Genomic DNA, 19,438 nt, shown 5'->3' on the forward strand with positions numbered 1-19,438 from the left:
GGGCAGAGGGAGGGGAGCTGCTGTCGTCCTTCCAGAGAGCCTCCCCACCAGGAAAGCACCCTAACCCCCAGCCCTGAGCCCCCCTCACACCCAAACTCCTGCTATTGGGGGTGGGGGAGGGAGGCAAGACTGTCCCAGCAGCGGCCGGTGGCTTCATTTTTATGCCCTGTGAAGAACATCACGTCTCTCTGCACGAGGTGTTTGTTGGGCGCCCTGGTTTGAGACAGGAGGGTATTACCAGACTTTTCTGAGAGGCTGGCTCTAGTGGAGCACAGAGACCTGCCCCCCGAATCCTGCCACCTGGCTGAAGACAGGGCAGGAGGGTTTCTGATGGAGGACTCATGTGGCAATGCATACCCTGTTCTTTATGCCCAGTGTGTGCCTACAAAGGTGCTCCTCATCTCCAAACTCCCCTGGACACCCCCTTGGCCAGCTCTGCAGTGTCAGCTGCAGCCCTGTGCAGAAGACAGGGCAGATCACCCAGGGAATGGAGAGCAGGTAACCACAGGCCATTACACAAATGCTGTCGGAGAAAGTATCAGTAACCCCAGGAGAGCTTCACCATCTAGACATTCGCCCTTGGCGCAAATCCCCGGTGAGGTCTCCACTCACGTGCAGGGCCCCTGCGCTGCTGAAATCTATCTCCAGTCCCATCTGGTCGCAGAACTCCATGAGGTCGTTCAGCATCTTGGTCTGGGGCGGGGGGTGACGGCGCAGCAAGGCCTGTTGGGGGAAGGAGCGGTAGATCTGATGGGCGACGGCCATGTTCGCCAGCAGCATAAATTCTTCCACCAGCCTGCAGCAAGAAGAGGCATCATGAGGGTTAAAGCAGGAAGCCCCTGCGGACATGAAGTGTCAACCTTAATCAACACACACCCCAGGTTGTACTCAATGCTGGGAGCTAGTGCAGCGTGAACACATAGGAGAGCGGTTATTAGTAGTGGCTTAAGAGGAAGATTAGACCTGAGATACCAGCAAACCCCCCCAAATCCTCCCTCTCCAGCTGAGGTTCCTGTGGGCCATCCCAGTGGTGCAGACAAGCAGAAGCCAGCAATAAATGGACAGCTCAAATTACAATAAAATAATCCCGCTACAGGTCATTGTATCTCCTGAAACACTTGACAAGAAAAGCAAATGTGGTGTGAGTGATAGCACGGAAGACAAACACAGATAACTGTCGTCCTGAGCCAGAGGAAACACGGTCCCCCCCCCATACTTCAGTCTCCCACCCTGAGAACGACATGTGTGGTCAGCACAGCTACAAGAGTTTCAGGCGAATTTCCACACTACGAATCTGCCTTAGTGTTCGCCTCACACAAACGCTGAGTGCACAGCTGGAAACGCAGACAGCTGGCCGGGAAAGCAAAGCAGCTTTTCTAAGTGCAGAGCTGAATGAACGACCAAGACAGCACTGGGGCTAGCCGTGGCTTCTCCCCCGTTAGCTCTGCTCTATGGGGGACGCTCCTGGAGACCAACCCAAGCCAGCCTGAACGCTCCTCTTACTCCCACTGAAAACACAGTCACTGGAGGAAAACCTCACGAGCCGCACACAGGACAAAGCGTAAACCATAACACGAACGATGCTCCTAACGGGGTCATGGGCTACGCTCTTCTTGCTGCAGGACTGTGTCACAGGAGAGGTGTTTAACAGGGCTTGGACAAACAGAGAAATGTGTTTAATTGGGCCTTCCACCATTTGCTCCACGTATTCGGTGGATTTCTCAAGTTGTGCTAACTGCCAAAAATGACAATAGAGCTGTAAAAGCAACATCACACTCTCGGCATAGCATATGCATATTGCCACTAATTATGCTGGCATCGGAGCGCAGCTCCTGCATGCCAAGTGGCCACGGCAGAGCAATTTGGAGAAGTCCCTTGCGGTGGAGCCCAAGTGCCTTTGTGGCAGATTTGCAGGACGAGGCACAGTACTTTGTTGTGCTCTGTGACTTAGAAACCAACAATGGAGACCACTGGGGAGTTCTACTGTGTGTGCTACTGAGGTTAATGAGCAACATGTGCATCGCACTACACTGTATTCCTGGGCTATACTACAATAATAGCGCATGCCCAGACTTATTGTATGGTCAACCGATTGCACTTGTGCAGTACCCAATAGAAAAAGGAAATAATTAAAGACAAACCCAGAGGAGGAATAAGCAAATTACAGCTGTAATCAGCATAGGGATGTAAATAGCGGTTAAAAAAGTTAACCGGTTCAACAATAAAAAAATCGTTAAACCGGTTAACCGAGGTTAACCTGGCACGGCAGGGGCTGGGGTTCCTCTGGTGGGACGCTGCAAGGTGGCAGGGTCTGGGGTCCCACCGGGGCTGAGGTTCTGCTGGCCTGGCCGGGACTGAGGTCCAGCTGGCGCGGCCGGGGATGGGGTCCCTCCAGCTGGCTGACCCGGCACGGCTGCCCGGGTTAACAGTTAAGGTCCAGTTAACAGTAAGCCCAATGCTAACTGGTTAACCTTTGACATCCCCACATCAGCAGTGAAAATGCTCATCTGTAATGGATCAGAACTCCTACCAGGAGCAGCGCTGTGGACTCTCCTTAGGGACCATGGAGCTAATAGGCCAACCTCCTGATTTCTGCGCACACAGACAGCTTAAGGGACGCTATTCCCAAAGGGCTGACAGCTTCCCTACCAGACGGGTTAGAAAAGGACACTGGGGTAAACAGGGGAAAGGGACTGGGAGAGGGTCACCAATAAATCACTAGCACTGTAAAGAACAAATGGTAATATTGGGCCAACTACCATTTTATTTTAGTTTCTAAAATTTACACGCAAGCCCTGACAGGAGTGACAAGTGCTGCAGGTAACGTGGTGGCCATCACAGAATGGAAGCTGGGTTCATTTAATACATATCCATGACAATACATTTCAGAGAGGAAAGTGGTCAAGTTGGATAAGGTTAAAGCTGCTTTGGCGCAGTTCAACCAGCAGATGGCAACATTGGTCCCTTTATGGCAGCTGGTACCAGCCGCTGTTAGTCAGACTAAGGAGCGAAGCAGCGCTGTGCAGGTAACCAGTTGTGCATTCCATCTGCTGTGTAAAACAGGCGTTTCTAAAGGGTAAACCAAACCAAACAGGGGTGGCAGGGTTCAAATAGCTCATCAGCGAAAGGAAAACATCACTGGTTTCTGTCAGAGCCACAAACTCGGTGCAAGATAAAATAACCACCTCGAGTCTACAAGCCTAGTTTTCAGTGAATCATTTGGGAAGCAGAAACGCATTCCTGGCAGCCTGGTACGTGTACGGTCATCAGTGCCCACACTTCTACAGCAAACGTCTCTTGCGACTAGTGGCGGAAAAGGTAATTACAACACTTAACCAGGTTAACTGAACCAGTCTGGCAAGCGCTAAGGCCAGTAAAATGTATCAGGCCAGATTCTTTACTTTTCTTTTGTGCATTGCAAAGGAAAGTCCGAGATTTATAGGAGTAGGTAGAGGCACGCAAGCATATGGGCAGATGTCACTGGGACACAGGTGTTGCTGTAACACATCAGGCCAATGGTCCCTCTCGTCCAGGAGCCTATCTTGAAGTGTGATCAATATCAGGTCTTTCAGAACAAGGTGTAGAACTTTCCTAGAGGACAAGGCAATAACATGCCCAAGGGGGAAATTTCTTCCTACTCCCAGGCAGAGAGCAGTGCTTTATGTCCTGAGGCACGCGGGAATACAGCCCCTGTAATTCTCTACCCAAACTCGTGGGAACGCAGATTGTATTTTTATTGTTCCCAAGGGTGTCTAATCCTTAGCTCTTTGCCTCACTGATAACTTGGGGCTGCAAATTCCTCCGGTTCATTATGCTTCGTATTTTTAAAAAAATATTTTGTTTCATCAATTTTTTTTGCCTTTTAATTTTACTGGGGGTTTTGTTCTCATGAGTAAGAGTAACTGGAAGCATCGGACAGATGGCCTCGATACCATTCGTTATTTTCTTTACCGCTATCTTGTCCCCTTTGATTTGCCTTCTCAGTAAACTAAATGTCAGATAATGCTGCCTTCTCTCTCTGCAAACGCACTTCAATCTGGATTTGCAAAACCTCATTCTGGGGGCCCATCTCTATAGCACCTCAGGCCTGACCTGCTGCTCTAGTCCCGAGTGTATCAAAGAGAGATGCCAAATAACTGGGTAGTTTGGGGATATGGATAGAAAGGACTTAAAATGGGACCGAGCCCTCCTAACTGCTTTCATCTGTGACATGGCGGGATATGAACCCAGCTTTCCAGAGATGAAAGGCTAGTGGATTAACTCACTGTGCCCAAAGCCCCTAGTTAGATGCTTTAGAAGAGACGCTAACTAACTAAAGCAGAGACTCCACAGAACAGTGCCCTGCCAATGCTTCCAGCCTCCTCCCAAACGGAGGTTCAAGTGAGGCTGGGAGACTGGCAGAAGAGTTCCCTTTTCTGTTGTATCCGGTTGCCAACTCCCATAGTTCTTTACAAGCATATTTGTTTCTTCTGAACGAGGAATCCTAGGATCTGAGAGCTAGAACTTCAACACGAGCAGGCCAGAGCACACGAGCAACACTACAAGAGACCAGAACGCTCACACAAAGGAGCGACCCGGCTTTGGTAAGGAGAGAGAGTTGTTTCTTGAAGTTAACAGAGTGAGAATAAAACGTTACAGAAAGTGCCTTGACCATACCCTATTACATACGGCAGTTTCTAGCCCCCCGTCTGGTCGGTTTCTATTGGCCAGGGTCGGTACAGATCCTGTACTGCTGCCATAGGCATGGGAACGAGGAGTGCGGCGGGTGCTGCAGCACCCCCAAATTTTATGTGGGGCCCTGGCTGCTGGCCCCAGCACCTCTGTCCAGGTCCCCCCACCCCGGAGACACGGCCCTGCTCCCAGCCCCAGCTCAGGGGGGGAGGGGGCGTGAACAGAGGTAAGGGGGCTGGCTTTCACCACCCCCAGTATTAAAAGTGTTCCAGCGCCACTGACTACTGCATGAAGATGCCTTGTAAAGGTTCCAGCCCCACGGAAGTCAATGTGGAAAAACTCCCATTGGCGTCAATAGAGCGAGAATTTTGTTCTTGACTGCTGGGCCTGAGAGTGATTCCCCTCAGCTACCACATCCGTAGGGTTGGAAGAGCCAGTCTGTCCAATTAACCCTCCTACCTGCCAGGTCACTTTCACAACCATTTTCCTTTTGAGTCAACATTTCTCCTTATTTTCAGCAGGGCGACACCTGCGTGTCTTTGTCAGCTTCAACAAAACAGACGGAGTCACTGGAGTTCTGCAAGCGTGAAAGAGGAATTAACGCTCAGATGGTGTTTCGGGCTAGCTCAGAGACGTTTCTGTTTTAAACTTCAGACTTGCCGGGAATTTAGTCGCCGAGGACAATGTGCATGCAGTGCCCGTGTCCATCTAGTCACATCTAGGCTAAGGTGAAGCACGAGAAATTCCTGCTCGGAGAGGGCCTGATGGACACCGAGGGACGAGTCACGATTCCAAATGAAAGGTCTCTTTTGCCGTGTTTGTGAGCTCACCCACTTCGGCAGAGGAATCAGGTGTGGGCTCAGAGCCTGCAGGACCCACATCTGTCTCGAACATGTTAATGCATAGGGCTCGCTGCATACATGAAGGGCAGTGAAGTGTTTTCTTCCTTGGGATCGTATAAGGGAGGGAGATTTTGTGTGGATGTTTAGAAATCTGTGTTGTTCACCTTTAAGGGGAGGAGCATGGGCAGTTACCCAGAATTGCTGGCTGCTTAAAAGCAGAAACCAACCTGGAGAGGTGAGGGCCTGTGGGCGCTGTCAGCACAGGCCGCCTTCCCACCTCCCCAGTCGTTATCCTCAGCCTCTAGGGCTGTAGGGCTGCAAACCAGGAAGCCCCCCCAGGCCTCTCAGCTGTAAAGAGCTGTTTTCAAATGGAGCTACCGCAGGCTGTAACTCCAGCTAACTTTGAGAGTGCAGGGCTTCAAGTCAGCAAATGCTACTTTGTGGTTCGGAAAAAAGAAATGGATCATAAGGCAGCCTGGAGCTGAAGTTTGGCTGGCAGCGTCTGGAGGCCAGCGCCGAAGCCTGGCTCTGTCATTAACGGGAGCAGAGCACTGAAACTGCTAACTGTCGGCAGGTCAAACGACAAGAGGGATTTTTTTTTTTTTTTTCTTAAAACAGCCTCACTTGGAGTTTGGCTGGGTACATCTGGCAGGCTGGAGCGAAAAGAAAAATATTTCATGGCTAAAAAAATGGAGACAGAGAGACTAGTCCATTTGAATTTGTACTGAATGAATCCCATGTGAAATGCTCTCCAACACCATCGGTACAGTTTCCTCTGGAGCAGCTCAGCTATCCTTGGCTCCCAGCGGCACAAAATCCCATAAACAATATGCTCTGAACTTTTGCCCTTTGTGCACTCATGCAAGGTTTCCATATCCACCCCGCACGGGGAGGTGGGTCAGAGCAGGTGCTTGTCCTCGCCACCGGTTCTTACTGATAACGGCAAACCTGCTCTCTGCGCCTGCGGTACAAAGAGCTTTCTAACCCTGTGCACTGCAGCACTGAAAGAGAGAGGACAGCCCGAGAGTCCGGTAACATGCAGAAGCATCTTCTGCAGGCCCTTTGGCCTGCAAACTCAGTTTGCTCATGAATTATGGGCTGGATGCAGGAGTCACAGCATGAAATTCCATGGCCTGCATTACGCAAGTGGTCAGACTAAGGGTAACAAGTGATTAAGCCACACAGTCAATGGGACTTAAGGCTCCTATGTCACTTCTGACCATGGACCTTAGGAGCTTTGGGAAGTGTTATCCTAGATGATCATAATGGCTCCTTCTGGCCTTAACATACATGAAAGAGATAAAATATTGGATTTGCATCCCAATTCTCAGCACAGTAAAGCTCAGACAAGTAGAGTGTGGGTTTGGGCTGCTGTTTCCATGGCAGTACTGCTATCCAACCATCTTCTGATCTCATAACCTATACTCCTCCTGCTTAGCTTCCCGAAGGATATTAATAAATCAAAGGTTGCTGCACTTACAATGTAGGAAGTATAGGCACAAGCCAGACAGATTGGTCACAGCAACACAATTCTCAGAATAGCAGCCAAATGTTACTGACTCCTGCTGCCCCAGCACAGCACAGTAAGGGTCATGAGACAGGATAAACTAAAGCAGTGGCTCTCAACCTTTCCAGACTACTGTACCCTTTCAGGAGGCTGATTGGTCTTGTGTCCCCCCCAACTTTCACCTCCCTTAAAAACGACTGCTTACACAATCAGACATAAAAATACAAAAATGTCACAGCACACTATTACCGAAAAATTACCTATTTTCTTGATTTTACTATATAATTATAAAATAAATCAACTGGAATATAAATAGTGTATTTACATTTCAGTATACAGTATAGAGAGGTATAAACGAGTCATTGTATGAAATTTTAGTTTGTAATGACTTTGCTGGCGCTTTTTATGTAGCACTTCTAAAACTAGGCAAATCTCTAGATGAGTTGAGTACCCCCTGGAAGACATCTGCGTATCCCCAGGTGTACACATACCCCTGGATGAGAACCATTGAGCTAAAGCACGCCTCTTCCTCTGTACAGAAGCTTATTTGACTTTCAGTCTTGTTATCTCAGTCTTCTTAGAGAAGAGGTGACCAAATAGGTATATTCCTAAAGTTAGTATATCCACACTGCTGATATATGGACACAAGGGGCCAAACCCTACAGGGTGTGTAGCCCTATCAGGATGGATCTTCCTTACCTCTGACAGACCTGAGGGGTCAGTCTCTTCTTTACACTTTGGCAACACTTGTCTAGCTTGTCATACCAATAAAGTCTCATTGAACTGAACCGAGTCCGCTGGGGTCTCACTTCATTTGAGACCTTGGGCTGGTCTAAGAGTCATGGCCAGTCGCTAAGGCTTTACCTGGTCAGTTGGGTATTCTAATCGTCCTCAAAGCATCCTCCCAGTTTCATTCTTTTTTCAGCAGGATGAAAAACCCTGCTCACAACATTAGACACAAGTAGTATACTGACACATCTCAGAACAGAGCCCAATATGACCAGGTAATTCTTGCCGAGGTTACCAGCTTCACTTCATCTTGTAGCTGGTGGCCCCCGTTACAAATCCCATCGACTGGTTTCCATTCCGTCTCAAACCCAGCCTCAACTCCAGCCCCACCCTTCCACTTCTGACAGGAAAGAGCCGTTTGCTGCTTAAATTCCTTCCCAAGCTTCAGTCTACCCTGCAGAGTGACCTGCTGTCTTGTTTCTTAATGCCGTAACCAACAAGCCTCTTTCCACGCTTCCCCGTCCAGCTGTCCCCCCCCCGCTCCACGTTTCCAACCTGCACTTATGTTTCTGCGTCACGCATCCCAGTTTTATAACTGGATCCAAACATGGCTGAATGGTAGGGTGGGACAGAAGGACTAATATGGGGCCAGATTTGGATTTCAATATAAACCTTGCAATAATATGAAAACTCAGCGCTAAGTCACAAGGGAATTCTCTGTCTTGACAATTAACTCTGCCTTTCTTCTTGGACAGAACTACCCAGGGCTTGGACATTAAACCTCAATCGCCACCATACACACTAGTGAGAGCTTCTGTGCTCCCTCCCCAACAGCCACTCCAGCATTAGATCACCTCAGTTCTTGCCTGCTAGAGGATACGCAGAGATCTAAGTGGTAAGCTTCACGGGAGGAGCCATGCTTTTTAACCTGCCTGAAAGGGCCTGATGGCACTCTAGCACGTGAATTGCTGACATCCCTAGTCCCCTGGTAGTCTTATTGAAGAGCGATCTATTAACAAGTGATGGTCTGAAGCTGCTCTGAGGAACCCTGACCACAAAGCTCTGTTGTACTAGTATTACTTTGTAGCCTGCCAATAGGAAGTTACCTTTATAGGATGTTATTTTCCACAAAAGAATGTCACAATATTATACATGGACTTGACTTCATATAGAAAGAAGCAGCAGCAGCAATCACTTCTAGCGACTGAAGATCAAGGAGTGGCAGAATTCATGGTCTGAAAAGTGCAGGACTCTACTGAGCAGAACTTCACTGCAGCTCATCTGGTACGATTTCTTTAGAGAGTTAAGACCAACAGTCTACTCTAGCGGCCTAGATACAGGAGGATTTTTTTTTTTTTTTTTTTTAAATCCAAGTAAGTTTGCTTTTGATTACTGTTCTTTCATGAAGTGAGGGAACTTAGGAGGTTTCACTAAAAAAGCAACATTAGCTAACCCCAAGTCTCTTCAGAGCACCGCCAATGACAGAATCATGCTCTTTGGCTGGTAGCGGCTAAAAAGCTTGCAATGGCTTAAGTCTTTTTCAGTCCAGCCTCCTGCAACAAGGGTGTACTGTGTCTTAACAGAGAATGCTTTTCCCATCCAACCGCCAGGTGCACCTTTACATACACCGGCCAGAATTTCATTCCTGGTTGAACAGTTATGAAAATTAAATCCCCTACTATTTAAAAATTGGATTTTAAAGTTATAGATGAGCCTTATATAGAACTTGCAGTGTTGGTGTGGGGCTGTCTTTGCCAAAGAGCATTGCCAAAAGCCAAAACAGACTTTTTTTTTCTTTAAAGAAAAAGAGTAATGCTGGCGGTGCCTGGCTTGATGAAAGTAATTTGTGTTATTTTCATAGCCAGCAATAGGGTTGAACAAAACAGAGCCGAATAATGGAATTACTCCACTTTCTGAGATTGCTCAATTAGCTCTTGGTTAAAACTGTTAACATGGAAACTTGATGAGAATAGCAGCTCCAAGGCCCTTTCCGATTCAGATCTGACAAAGCCAGAATGGCTCCTCTCTCTAACGAACTCCCTTGCTCGGGCAGAATGCCCTGTTTATTAGCTAGAGCAGTGTCCCAGCAACAGCTGCCTAGAACATGGATGCATGGAAGATTTTTCTCAATTTGAATGTCATTTACTGGCCACTCTCACCCCTTTAGGCTGGAAATGCCACTATACCATTTTCCCACTTTAACCAAATGAAGTGCAGTACAGTGGAAAGCTGTTTAAGTCCTCGGTACTAAAGCCAGGCTATTGGAAGCAGTCAAGATGATTAGCAATTAATTGCTTAAAGCCTAATGTACTTGGGTTGCACACAAGGATTCAGAACGCTGAAAAACCTTAATCATTTGCCTATGTTTCTTGGCTGTTATTGGCACCCCTGCCCGTTGTATCATGGGGCTGGCTGCATTTGGGGGAGGGTCTTTAGGTAGGATATTAGAATATCGAAGAGTACGACAGCTAACAAAGAACTGGGGTGGCATGACAGCCCCTCTGGGCTTTGCAGCAGGAATGTCAGCACGCAGCTCATGGGACACAGTTCTACCAGACCCAGGGTTTGGGACACAGTTCTACCAGACCCAGGATTACCCTCCTATTTAACAAGGAGCTGAAATGATTGGTCTCATCCTCACGTGCGCCACCTTGATCCAAGCAGAAAGTAATCTGATCAAAACCAGAGAGTACCTGTACTGCAGAGCGGGCTTAGCCTCCGCGGGCTTAGCCTCCGCAGGCTGGGCCTCTTTATTAAAGGTTAGCGTGAGTGAAATCTGCGCCATCCTTGTGGAAATTCACTACAACCATGAGACTGTTAGCAAGACAGTGATGTGATGCTCAGTTGGGCAAAGCGTGGGCGCTCCTGCAGTGTAGCGATCCACGGCTTGAGGCCTAGCGAAGAACCCATGCATTAAGCCACCACGCTGAAATAAATGTTCTTGGTGAACACTTCTGTAATCTGATATGGAAACACGAATTTGTCAGTACTCTGTGCAGAGGTGTGTGTGTGTGGGGGGGTGGGTGCGCGTTTGGAAATACACTCTTTGAGTGCTCACTTGAGTTTTCTCCCAAAAGCTTCTGCTATCTTCTTCCAGTGTCCGGTATTTTAGCCATGCAGCTGAACAGCTGAAACACCATCGGGAGAACTCCCTGTCAGTACAAAGAACAAGGACAACTTTCCCTCATTCCTTTTCCATAGTCTCCGAAGTGTGAAACGGAACACTAAATGTGCCATTAACCCAATGTCATTGTGCCTATCTTGCAGCATGCAGCCTATATTCTCTCTCTGCTCACCACACCACATCCTACAGAGGGTGCATTGGCTTGGGGCAGCTGCAGGCATTCAGTGTTATTGTTATCCAGTATTGCAAATGATCGTACCTTTAAAAATGCTGGCATGTCTCTGCTGAGACACAGAGGGGCTAGGCCCTCTCGGTGTCTCAGCAGAGACATGCCAGCATTTTTAAAGGTACGATCATTTTTGTTTTTTTAAACATATGCCAAAATGTTCTTCGTATTTTTCCCAAGTGGTTTCATACATGGCTTCAGATTGTTTTGGGTAGCGATTGCAATGTGCTCTACAGCACACCTTGGCTATTTTGTTTGGCATCCTGACGTTGTCCTTACAGATTTGTATCAGCGCTATTTTGCCCTCGTAACAGTCCAGTGTTTCAAGGAAGTTCCATCTCTTCAGAGGGAGTTCTGCAAAGAAAAGCCAAGGACCTGCTTTCTTTCCATAAGACCCTCAGTGAAGGGATGACAGCTGGCCTGCAGAACACAATGCTGTACTCAACTACACGGTATCACTACTAGGAACCATCACTCAGGGCATGTCTACCCACGCCTGACCCATGTCAGTTGACTCGGGCTCACAGGGCTCCGGCTGCAGGGCTGTAAAACTGCAGCGCAGACGTCTAGGTTTGGGCTGGAGCCTGGGCTCTGGGACCCTGCGAGGGGGAGGGTCCCAGAGCCTGGGCTCCAGCCCAAACCCAGATATCTACACTGCAATATTATAGCCCTGCAGCCCAAGCTGTCACGGGCCAGCCGGGGTGTTTTATTCCACTGTAGACTGCAGAGTCTCACTCGGGTAGGATTGCTCTAGGGAGTTCTCTATTGAATGTGACAATAACCGAATTAAAATTAAATCCAACACATGACAAACTATTGTTACAGACATACGATAACGGTCTAATCTGAAGCCTAGCCTAAGAGGAAAATGGAAGGGATTCCTGAAGAAACATAGACCGTTAGCCTTGTTCTTGATGTGAGAGTCTCCCACCCCACACACCAGGCCGGCACAGTCTGCTAGGAGGCCATATTGTCTGCTTAATTTAGGAAGCTTTTCCTTAGCCTTGAAATTATGCAAGTGATTTATGGCTAAAAAATAATAGGAAAGTAAAGTCAAAGCCTGCTCCACACAACAGCATGTGTTACATGGCTGCCTACCAGAAATGCCAAGACCCATTAAGGCAGAAGCAAAGAGCAGCACAATGGAAAGTTAAAGATGCTTTCTGCCCATGTAATTAATTAGTCAGGTCTTTTTCACATCCCCTGCAGCCTTCATTAATGTAACATTGAAGTGAAGGAATATTAACAATTCAGAGAACACATTAATATTGACACGACACCTGCACAATGCAAATGTAAGTCCATTAGGTAAACAGCTGATCTTAAGACATCAAGACAGAAATAGCCTTCTGACATTTCATAGCAGGAATATCCTGTGGAGTTCCTATTCATTGCTTCGCTCTGCTAGAATGCCACGGTTCTTATAAGGAAGTGGACTCCAGGCCTTGTAGTAGCTCCTGAAAGGATGAGAGAAACCTGCATTTCCATTAAAGCATTTGCCTGTTTGATATGGAAAGTATCTTTCTAAAGCTGAGTCATGATCCAGAAAGATCAAAAGGGATTTTCAGGAAGGGATTTTTACAAGTTTCCTCTGCTGGCAAAGCATGGAGGTAAAAATCTGAAGTTCACAGCTTGTAAATGTTAATCTGCATTTAGGATCCTTTCAGAATCTGAGCCATGTTTTAAAATGCTTTAACCTGACACACATTTATGCAAAGGAAGAAACACACAGCTATCTCAAATGGATCTCAGAGATCTTCTAGCACCAGTGATACAAACAGAATCTCTGGAAATTGGCCCTCTCATAGCATGCCCATCCATATGTTGTCCCATCATCCATGTTCAGCTAAGCAGGCTTGCTCACATTTTGCACAGATTTCTCCCCTTGGGTTAAATCTTTCTCTTTAAGAGCTTATCTGGCACAAAAGGTCCAAGCGAGTGTTTCCAAAGCTGGAGACAAACTGAAGGAAAAGAAGAAAAAAAGAGAGGGAATGGATACACCAGACAGAGGACGTATGCTCTGGGAGATGAGGAAAGATTGTTAAGACTGTCCATCTACCAATCTGGAATCACTCCTGGGACATACAAGCAGGAGACAGCAAAGGAGGGAAGAACATACAACAACTGAGTACCTGAAGAACCAGAACCGTTAATTGTCAAAAAAAAAAAAAAAAAAAGTGAAGTTAAAAAGACCAGCATGTGTTAAAGATGGAGGAAGGTCTGAAGAATCTGGCAGTCAAAGGCTGTAGCATCTGAGAAAGCCACGACCACCTTGTTATGTTTAGTAGAGTGAAACCTAGGTGGTGAACCTTACACATATTGTCAAACAAAGACCTGTTTCTCTTTGCTGTGGAAGCTACTAGTGATCCGGTTGAATGGGCATGAATTTCCAAGGGAGGACTGATCTTACAACTGGAGAAGGATTTTTTTATGACTGCTTTGACCCACTTGTAGGAAGTGGATTTTGAAACTGTGTGTTTTTTTTGTTTTTTTTTAAATAACTAAGCCACAAAAAGTGTGTTCCATTCCCTAATTGGAGCTCTTGTAACTAAACAGCATTTGAGAACTTAGGAACAGGAGGCCAGTTAACATCAGGGAGTGAAGAGCAATCTTCTTCCGGCCAGGTCGTTTAGACCAGAAGGAGGAAAAGGAACTCTGGTTGGTATGGAAAGGGGGAATAACACTTTCACTGTGAACCGCAGAGTGGTTCTGAGAATAACTGTTGGGGAAGAGGGATGGAAAGGATTCTAAGCTTGCTGACTTAGGGCGTTGACAACAGGAAAGAGACAGAAGGCAGAGGGAAACTTCCCCCACGGGCGCAAAGGCGGGGATGTTAACACTCTGATTAAAAATTCCATTTCACCTGGGACTGCTGACCAAAGGCCCGAGACACTTGGATGCCTGAAGAAAGTAGGAGATGTTAGGATGAGAACGAAGGCTTCGTCATTAAATTCTGGGCTTTGGAGACCAAAGCTTGGACTTGGACAGCATTATAACAGAGATTGCTACAGAAACCTTCCAGCAGGAGCTTTAGGATGGAGCCCCAGGGTAGGGCCCAGAGTGGAGTTAAGATTTCTAGAGGGATAGCTCAGTGGATTGAGCATTGGCCTGCCAAACCCAGGGTTGTGAGTTCAATCCTTGAGGGGGCCACTTAGGGATCGGGGGCAAAATCAGTACTTGGTCCTGCTAGTGAAGGCAGGGGGCTGGACTCGATGACCTTTCAAGGTCCCTTTCAGTTCTAGGAGATAGGATATCTCCATTTAATAATAATAAAAAAAAAAACACACCAATGGAAACAAATACCCAGGATAGGTGAGCCTTTAGGACATGCGTCCGACGAAGTGGGCATTCACCCACGAAAGCTTATGCTCCAATACATCTGTTAGTCTTAAAGGTGCCACAGGACTCTTTGTTGCCTTTGACAGATCCAGACTAACACGGCTACCCCTCTGATACTTTTAGGACCAGTTTTACTATAGGAAGATTTCTATGATCTGGGAAGGTAGCAGAAGATTTAGGGAATCATATCAGCCATCAGGATGATGGTCACCTCATACAAACCCTGTCTGTGTATAGGTTCTGTACTGGCATCCATCACTAATATCTAGGCATCTACTAGGCTATCAGTTTTACATAGAGAAGCCCCTAGCGGGCTCCAGAGCCTTCAGCTCTTCTCCCTTATCTGGTTATGGGAAGCTCTGCTTGAGGTGGTTTTTGGGGAGGCTTTTCCCTTGTGCTTATGGCTGCACAGAAGTGGAACGCTGTAGATCCCTGCTCACAGAGGATGGTTTTCAGTTGTAGCGTGGAGTGTGGGCAGGTTGAGGGGAACAGTTGTATCAATAAGTGGCAAGCAATCCAACTGGCTCCCGTCTTGTTATTTTTGGTCTGAACTAATTTTGAAGCACAACACATGAACATTCTGGTTACCAAGATTTTCAGAGACATGGAAACATTGGGGGGGGAGGGGGAGGGAAGGGAGACATGAGGGCATGGGAGGCAGATTGGGGTTAAAGCAGATGGAGTAAGCATTGGCAAGAGGGGGGAAAGCAGGTAGTATGCTGGGGTTTATTTGTATAATGACTACTTAAATGCTCTGGATAATCTCGGGGCTTGGGCAGCCTTTCAGCATATTTAGATGACCCAAAAGGTTTCGTATCCAGCACCTACAATCTTAAACTAAAGAGTAAGTGGGAAAACCATGTTTCAATGCAAGGATTCGGGCATAGCCCTGGGTGAAAAACAATGGGCAGGAGTTTGTTGGGAAACATAGCAGGTTTGCTGAATATATGATCACCCAGGGAAATTCATTACAGAGATACTATGTCAGTGTGATGCCGTGATGTTATATGTCAGACAAAAGATAGGAAATTTAAAATTACGCTTCCCTCAGCAATAGTAACTCTACCAATTTGTATGGACTAAAAGGCCAGGTTGGGAACACTATTGGTTGAATGTGATACATCCTCTATCTGTAGGACTTTATCCTACATTTGCATTACATGATAGGCCTTTTCCATCTGTAACGTAACTTCAGTGCTTTAACACCAAACCATGCCCATTTTTATTCGGTAAATAGATAAAATGGATGTTGGATTTATGTACGCAGAGCCACGACCAGGCCTGCTCAGGCCTCAGCATATATCTACAGTGCAGTCAGAGGTGTGACTGCAGCAAGTGTAGACTCACCAGAGCTCGCTTTGATCTAGCTAGCTCCAATAACAATAGCAGTGAAGTCCTGGCAGCATTGGCTAGCCACTCGGGTACATACCCAGGTCCCAGGTGGGCTTGTACAGCCCATACTGCTGCGGCTTCACTGCTATTGTTAGGGAGCTAGCTCGGGTGTGCCTTCCCCTGCTGCAGTCACACCTCTCACTGCAGTGCGGGTGTACTCTCGGACAGAGCCTGGGGTTAAAAGGCATCAACATTATTTCACCAGTCAGGAGCCTGCCTACTGCAAGTCTGGAATATATCAAGGCTTCAGTGAGCACGGGGTCTTCTAAGCAGGTATGAAAGTACCCTTGTTTAGGCAAAGCGTTAGAGGAGAACAATCACACACACACTGAAGTTCAAGCCCATGCAGACAGACAGACACAGACACCCAAACACTCGGCGGGAATAGACCTGACAGCCAGCCATTCAATGAAATACTTGCTTCTACAAACGAGTAAGGTTCAGTTTTACTGACAGGTCTTCCTAGACTCCAATCAGAGGGGTGCACAGAGAGACAGATAAATGAAGATATGAAAGTGCTTGCTGCTTGCAGTTTCAGTGCAACCATGGCCCAGAAGCAGCAGCAGCTCTAGAGCACTTCTGGAAACTAGAAAGAGCTCTGTCTCTAGAACCCAGAGGAGAATACGATAGTCCTCAGTGTATTGGTAAAGCCAGACAACACTTTGCTCCACACCATGTAGTCCTATTGCCCACACTGCATAACGGGGGCAAACCCCAAAGCGTGGCCAGGAATCAAACCTCATGCGCCATTAAGTGTAGGTGATGAATGTCTCCACCCTTAGGTGCCACCGCAAGAAATCCAGCCTCGTTATTTATTATTTCCTTTCAGGATGGGAGCAGGCAAAGCTAGATTTACTGAGGCCTTTTGAAAACTGCTGCACTGGTCCCGAGTGCTCTAGTGGAACCAAGGGAGGCTTGGGAAAGCGAAGGATGGGAATCCCCTCCGTGTTTCTACTACCCATGCCGGAGGCTACCGAATGCACTACCCGTGGAGGGACCCTTCAGAACTGGATCTGAAAAGTCCCCTTCCTGGCTTGGAACTGGGAGTTAGTTACCATGGAGGCTGGTAGCCTGGAGCCCAATAAAGTACTAATAAAATTCCCTCCTTCGAGAGGTCAGACACACGGCACCATCAGCGTATTTATGCAGTTGGATCCAAGGGATATCAGAGCAGGCGTTATGGCCAGTCATATACAGAGCTAACTCCAAACGGGACTTGCAGCACTGCAGAATCTTGGCAATGCACTTTTTCACCCCTGAAGAAGAGAATTCCACGTCTCTCTTTTCGCCTCTGCATTCAAGGATTACAAAGAGGCTCTGAAGCCAGTGGCTGTTCTTTCCAGAGATCTGGCACCAGACACTTAAGGCCTACAGAGACGCTGTAGTAGTGCAATCTCTGATTCTGTGAATCTCAGAATTGATAGAACTGAGGTGGGTATTGTACCCTCACATCCCAAGGTGTCAGTTCTAGTCTGTCAGGCAGGGCCGGCTCCAGGGTTTTGGCCGCCCCAAGCAGCCAAAAAAAAAAAAAAAAGCCGCGATCTGTGGCGGCAATTCAGCGGGAGGTCCTTCGCTCCGAGCGGGAGTGAGGGACCGTCCGCCGAATTGCCGGATGTGCCGCCCCCCTCCGGAGTGGCCACCCCAAGCACCTGCTTGCCAGGCTAGTGCCTGGAGCCGGCCCTGCTGTCAGGTCCTCAGCAGCTGGAGTCTCATAAACCTGAGCCTGGGTGACTGAATTTCTGCTAGACAGCTTATGCCTTAGCTCTGGCCATCATCCTGGATCAAATCAGAAGCTTGTAATGTGTTTCCCCTTTCCCGTGTCGTGAGGACCTCGACGCTGAGTCTGCTGGCCCACATACCTACACCAGCAACACCATCACAGGACCTAACCAGATCAGCTACATCATCACCGGCTCATTCACCTGCACGTCCACCAATGTTATATATGCCATCATATGCCAGCAATGCCCCTCTGCTATGTACATTGGCCAAACTGGACAGTCACTACGCAAGAGGATAAATGGACACAAGTCAGATATCAGGAATGGCAATATACAAAAACCTGTAGGAGAACACTTCAACCTCCCTGGCCACACAATAGCAGATGTAAAGGTAGTCATCTTACAGCAAAAAAACTTCAGGACCAGACTCCAAAGAGAAACTGCTGAGCTCCAGTTCATTTGCAAATTTGACACCATCAGATCAGGATTAAACAAAGACTGTGAATGGCTAGCCAACTACAGAAGCAGTTTCTCCTCCCTTGGTGTTCACACCTCAACTGCTAGCAGAGCACCTCACCCTCCCTGATTGAACTAACCTCGTTAACTCCATACCTGCCTCTGGAAATTTCCATTACTTGCATCTGAAGAAGTGAGGTTCTTACCCACGAAAGCTTATGCTCCCAATACTTCTGTTAGTCTTAAAGATGCCACAGGACCCTCTGTTGCTTTTTACAGTGTCAGACTAACATGGCTACCCCTCTGATACTTAGCATTATTTTGGGCACAGAATCAGTAATGCAAGTGGTTTTGCAAAGATCATGATGTGGGAACTGCGGTACTGGACTCTAATGACCTGGGCAGATCTGGGGCTTCAGTTGTACAGAACCACTACATAAGTGACTCAGCAGTCAAAGGTGGTACCCATGCAATCATACTTGGCAGTCCTTCATATCTGAATCCGGATTGGATCCATGTTTGGCTACCAGATCCAGGGGTAGGGTGGTTTGCTGGCTCAGGCTCCATACTTGTCAGCCTCAGCTCCACACTCAGCTGTCGGATCTACATTTCCGTGCGTGCTAGTTCCAAATCCTTCCTTTGTTGTGGCCCCTGGTTCCAGATCTTGCAGCCACACTTGCCTGCAGGATCCAGGTTATCAGGATCCTTTACACACATAGCCAGGCTCAGTCTGGACGGATCCAGGAACCTTAATGGTGACTGGATCCTCAAGGCGATGCTGGACGTACAGACTGCCAGACTTAAATCGGGCAGACCTGAGGAGCCCCCCATATAAGCCGTGGGGGTGTGAGGTAGCCTTCTCACTCCTGTGGGTCCGGACAAAGCCCATGTTGGATGGCTCTCTCCTCTCCTTTGTTACTATCCTGACTGACTGACACACCAACTATAAACAAAACATTACCCCAAAAGGACAGGAAATAAGAGAAAATACGATGAGGCGAGTGTCAAGGCCACTGTGGGAAGTCAGAAGGACTGAACGGAGGTTGGAGCTGTTCCCCTTTTATGCTCTGGGAACTCTCTAGGACAGGAGGAGGAGCGAGAGGCCCCAACGGACACTGCTTTCCAGAAGGTGACGGAAGCTCGCAGCGCAGGTGCCTGGATCTCACCAGTTGGAATAGACAAGAGGCCACTCAAAGAACTTAAAAAAAAAAAATAAAAATCTGTATTTGTCACATGTCTCCTGGAGCCTGATACAAGCAGATTTGGAGTAAATTTCATATCCATAATGGTGACCTTTCCAGCAATGAAAAATCTCAACGCAAACTCAGCACCCTAACTAACCACCCAAAGCCCCGTACATATGCCTGTGGGGTGGGTTTTGACTGCCAGGAGAGGTCACCTTTGGATTTCCTGACCTTGCTAGAATAGCAG

At 47.6% G+C, this 19,438-nt stretch overlaps 1 protein-coding gene across 3 annotated transcripts in view; it reads right to left on the minus strand.

Moving 5' to 3' along the window:
• Positions 1–19,438, minus strand: part of DIS3L2 (DIS3 like 3'-5' exoribonuclease 2) — a 256,668-nt gene that overhangs the window by 20,403 nt on the left and 216,827 nt on the right. For all 3 annotated transcript variants that reach the window (XM_026650106.1, XM_026650109.1, XM_026650108.1), the window contains one exon: positions 613–796. In XM_026650106.1, the coding sequence (XP_026505891.1) occupies positions 613–796 (184 nt within the window). The remainder of the gene's footprint in view (positions 1–612; positions 797–19,438) is intronic.

This window comes from Terrapene carolina, unplaced genomic scaffold (genome assembly GCF_002925995.2).
Source record: "Terrapene carolina triunguis isolate 2854851 unplaced genomic scaffold, T_m_triunguis-2.0 Scaffold88, whole genome shotgun sequence".
Lineage (NCBI taxonomy): Eukaryota > Metazoa > Chordata > Testudines > Emydidae > Terrapene > Terrapene triunguis.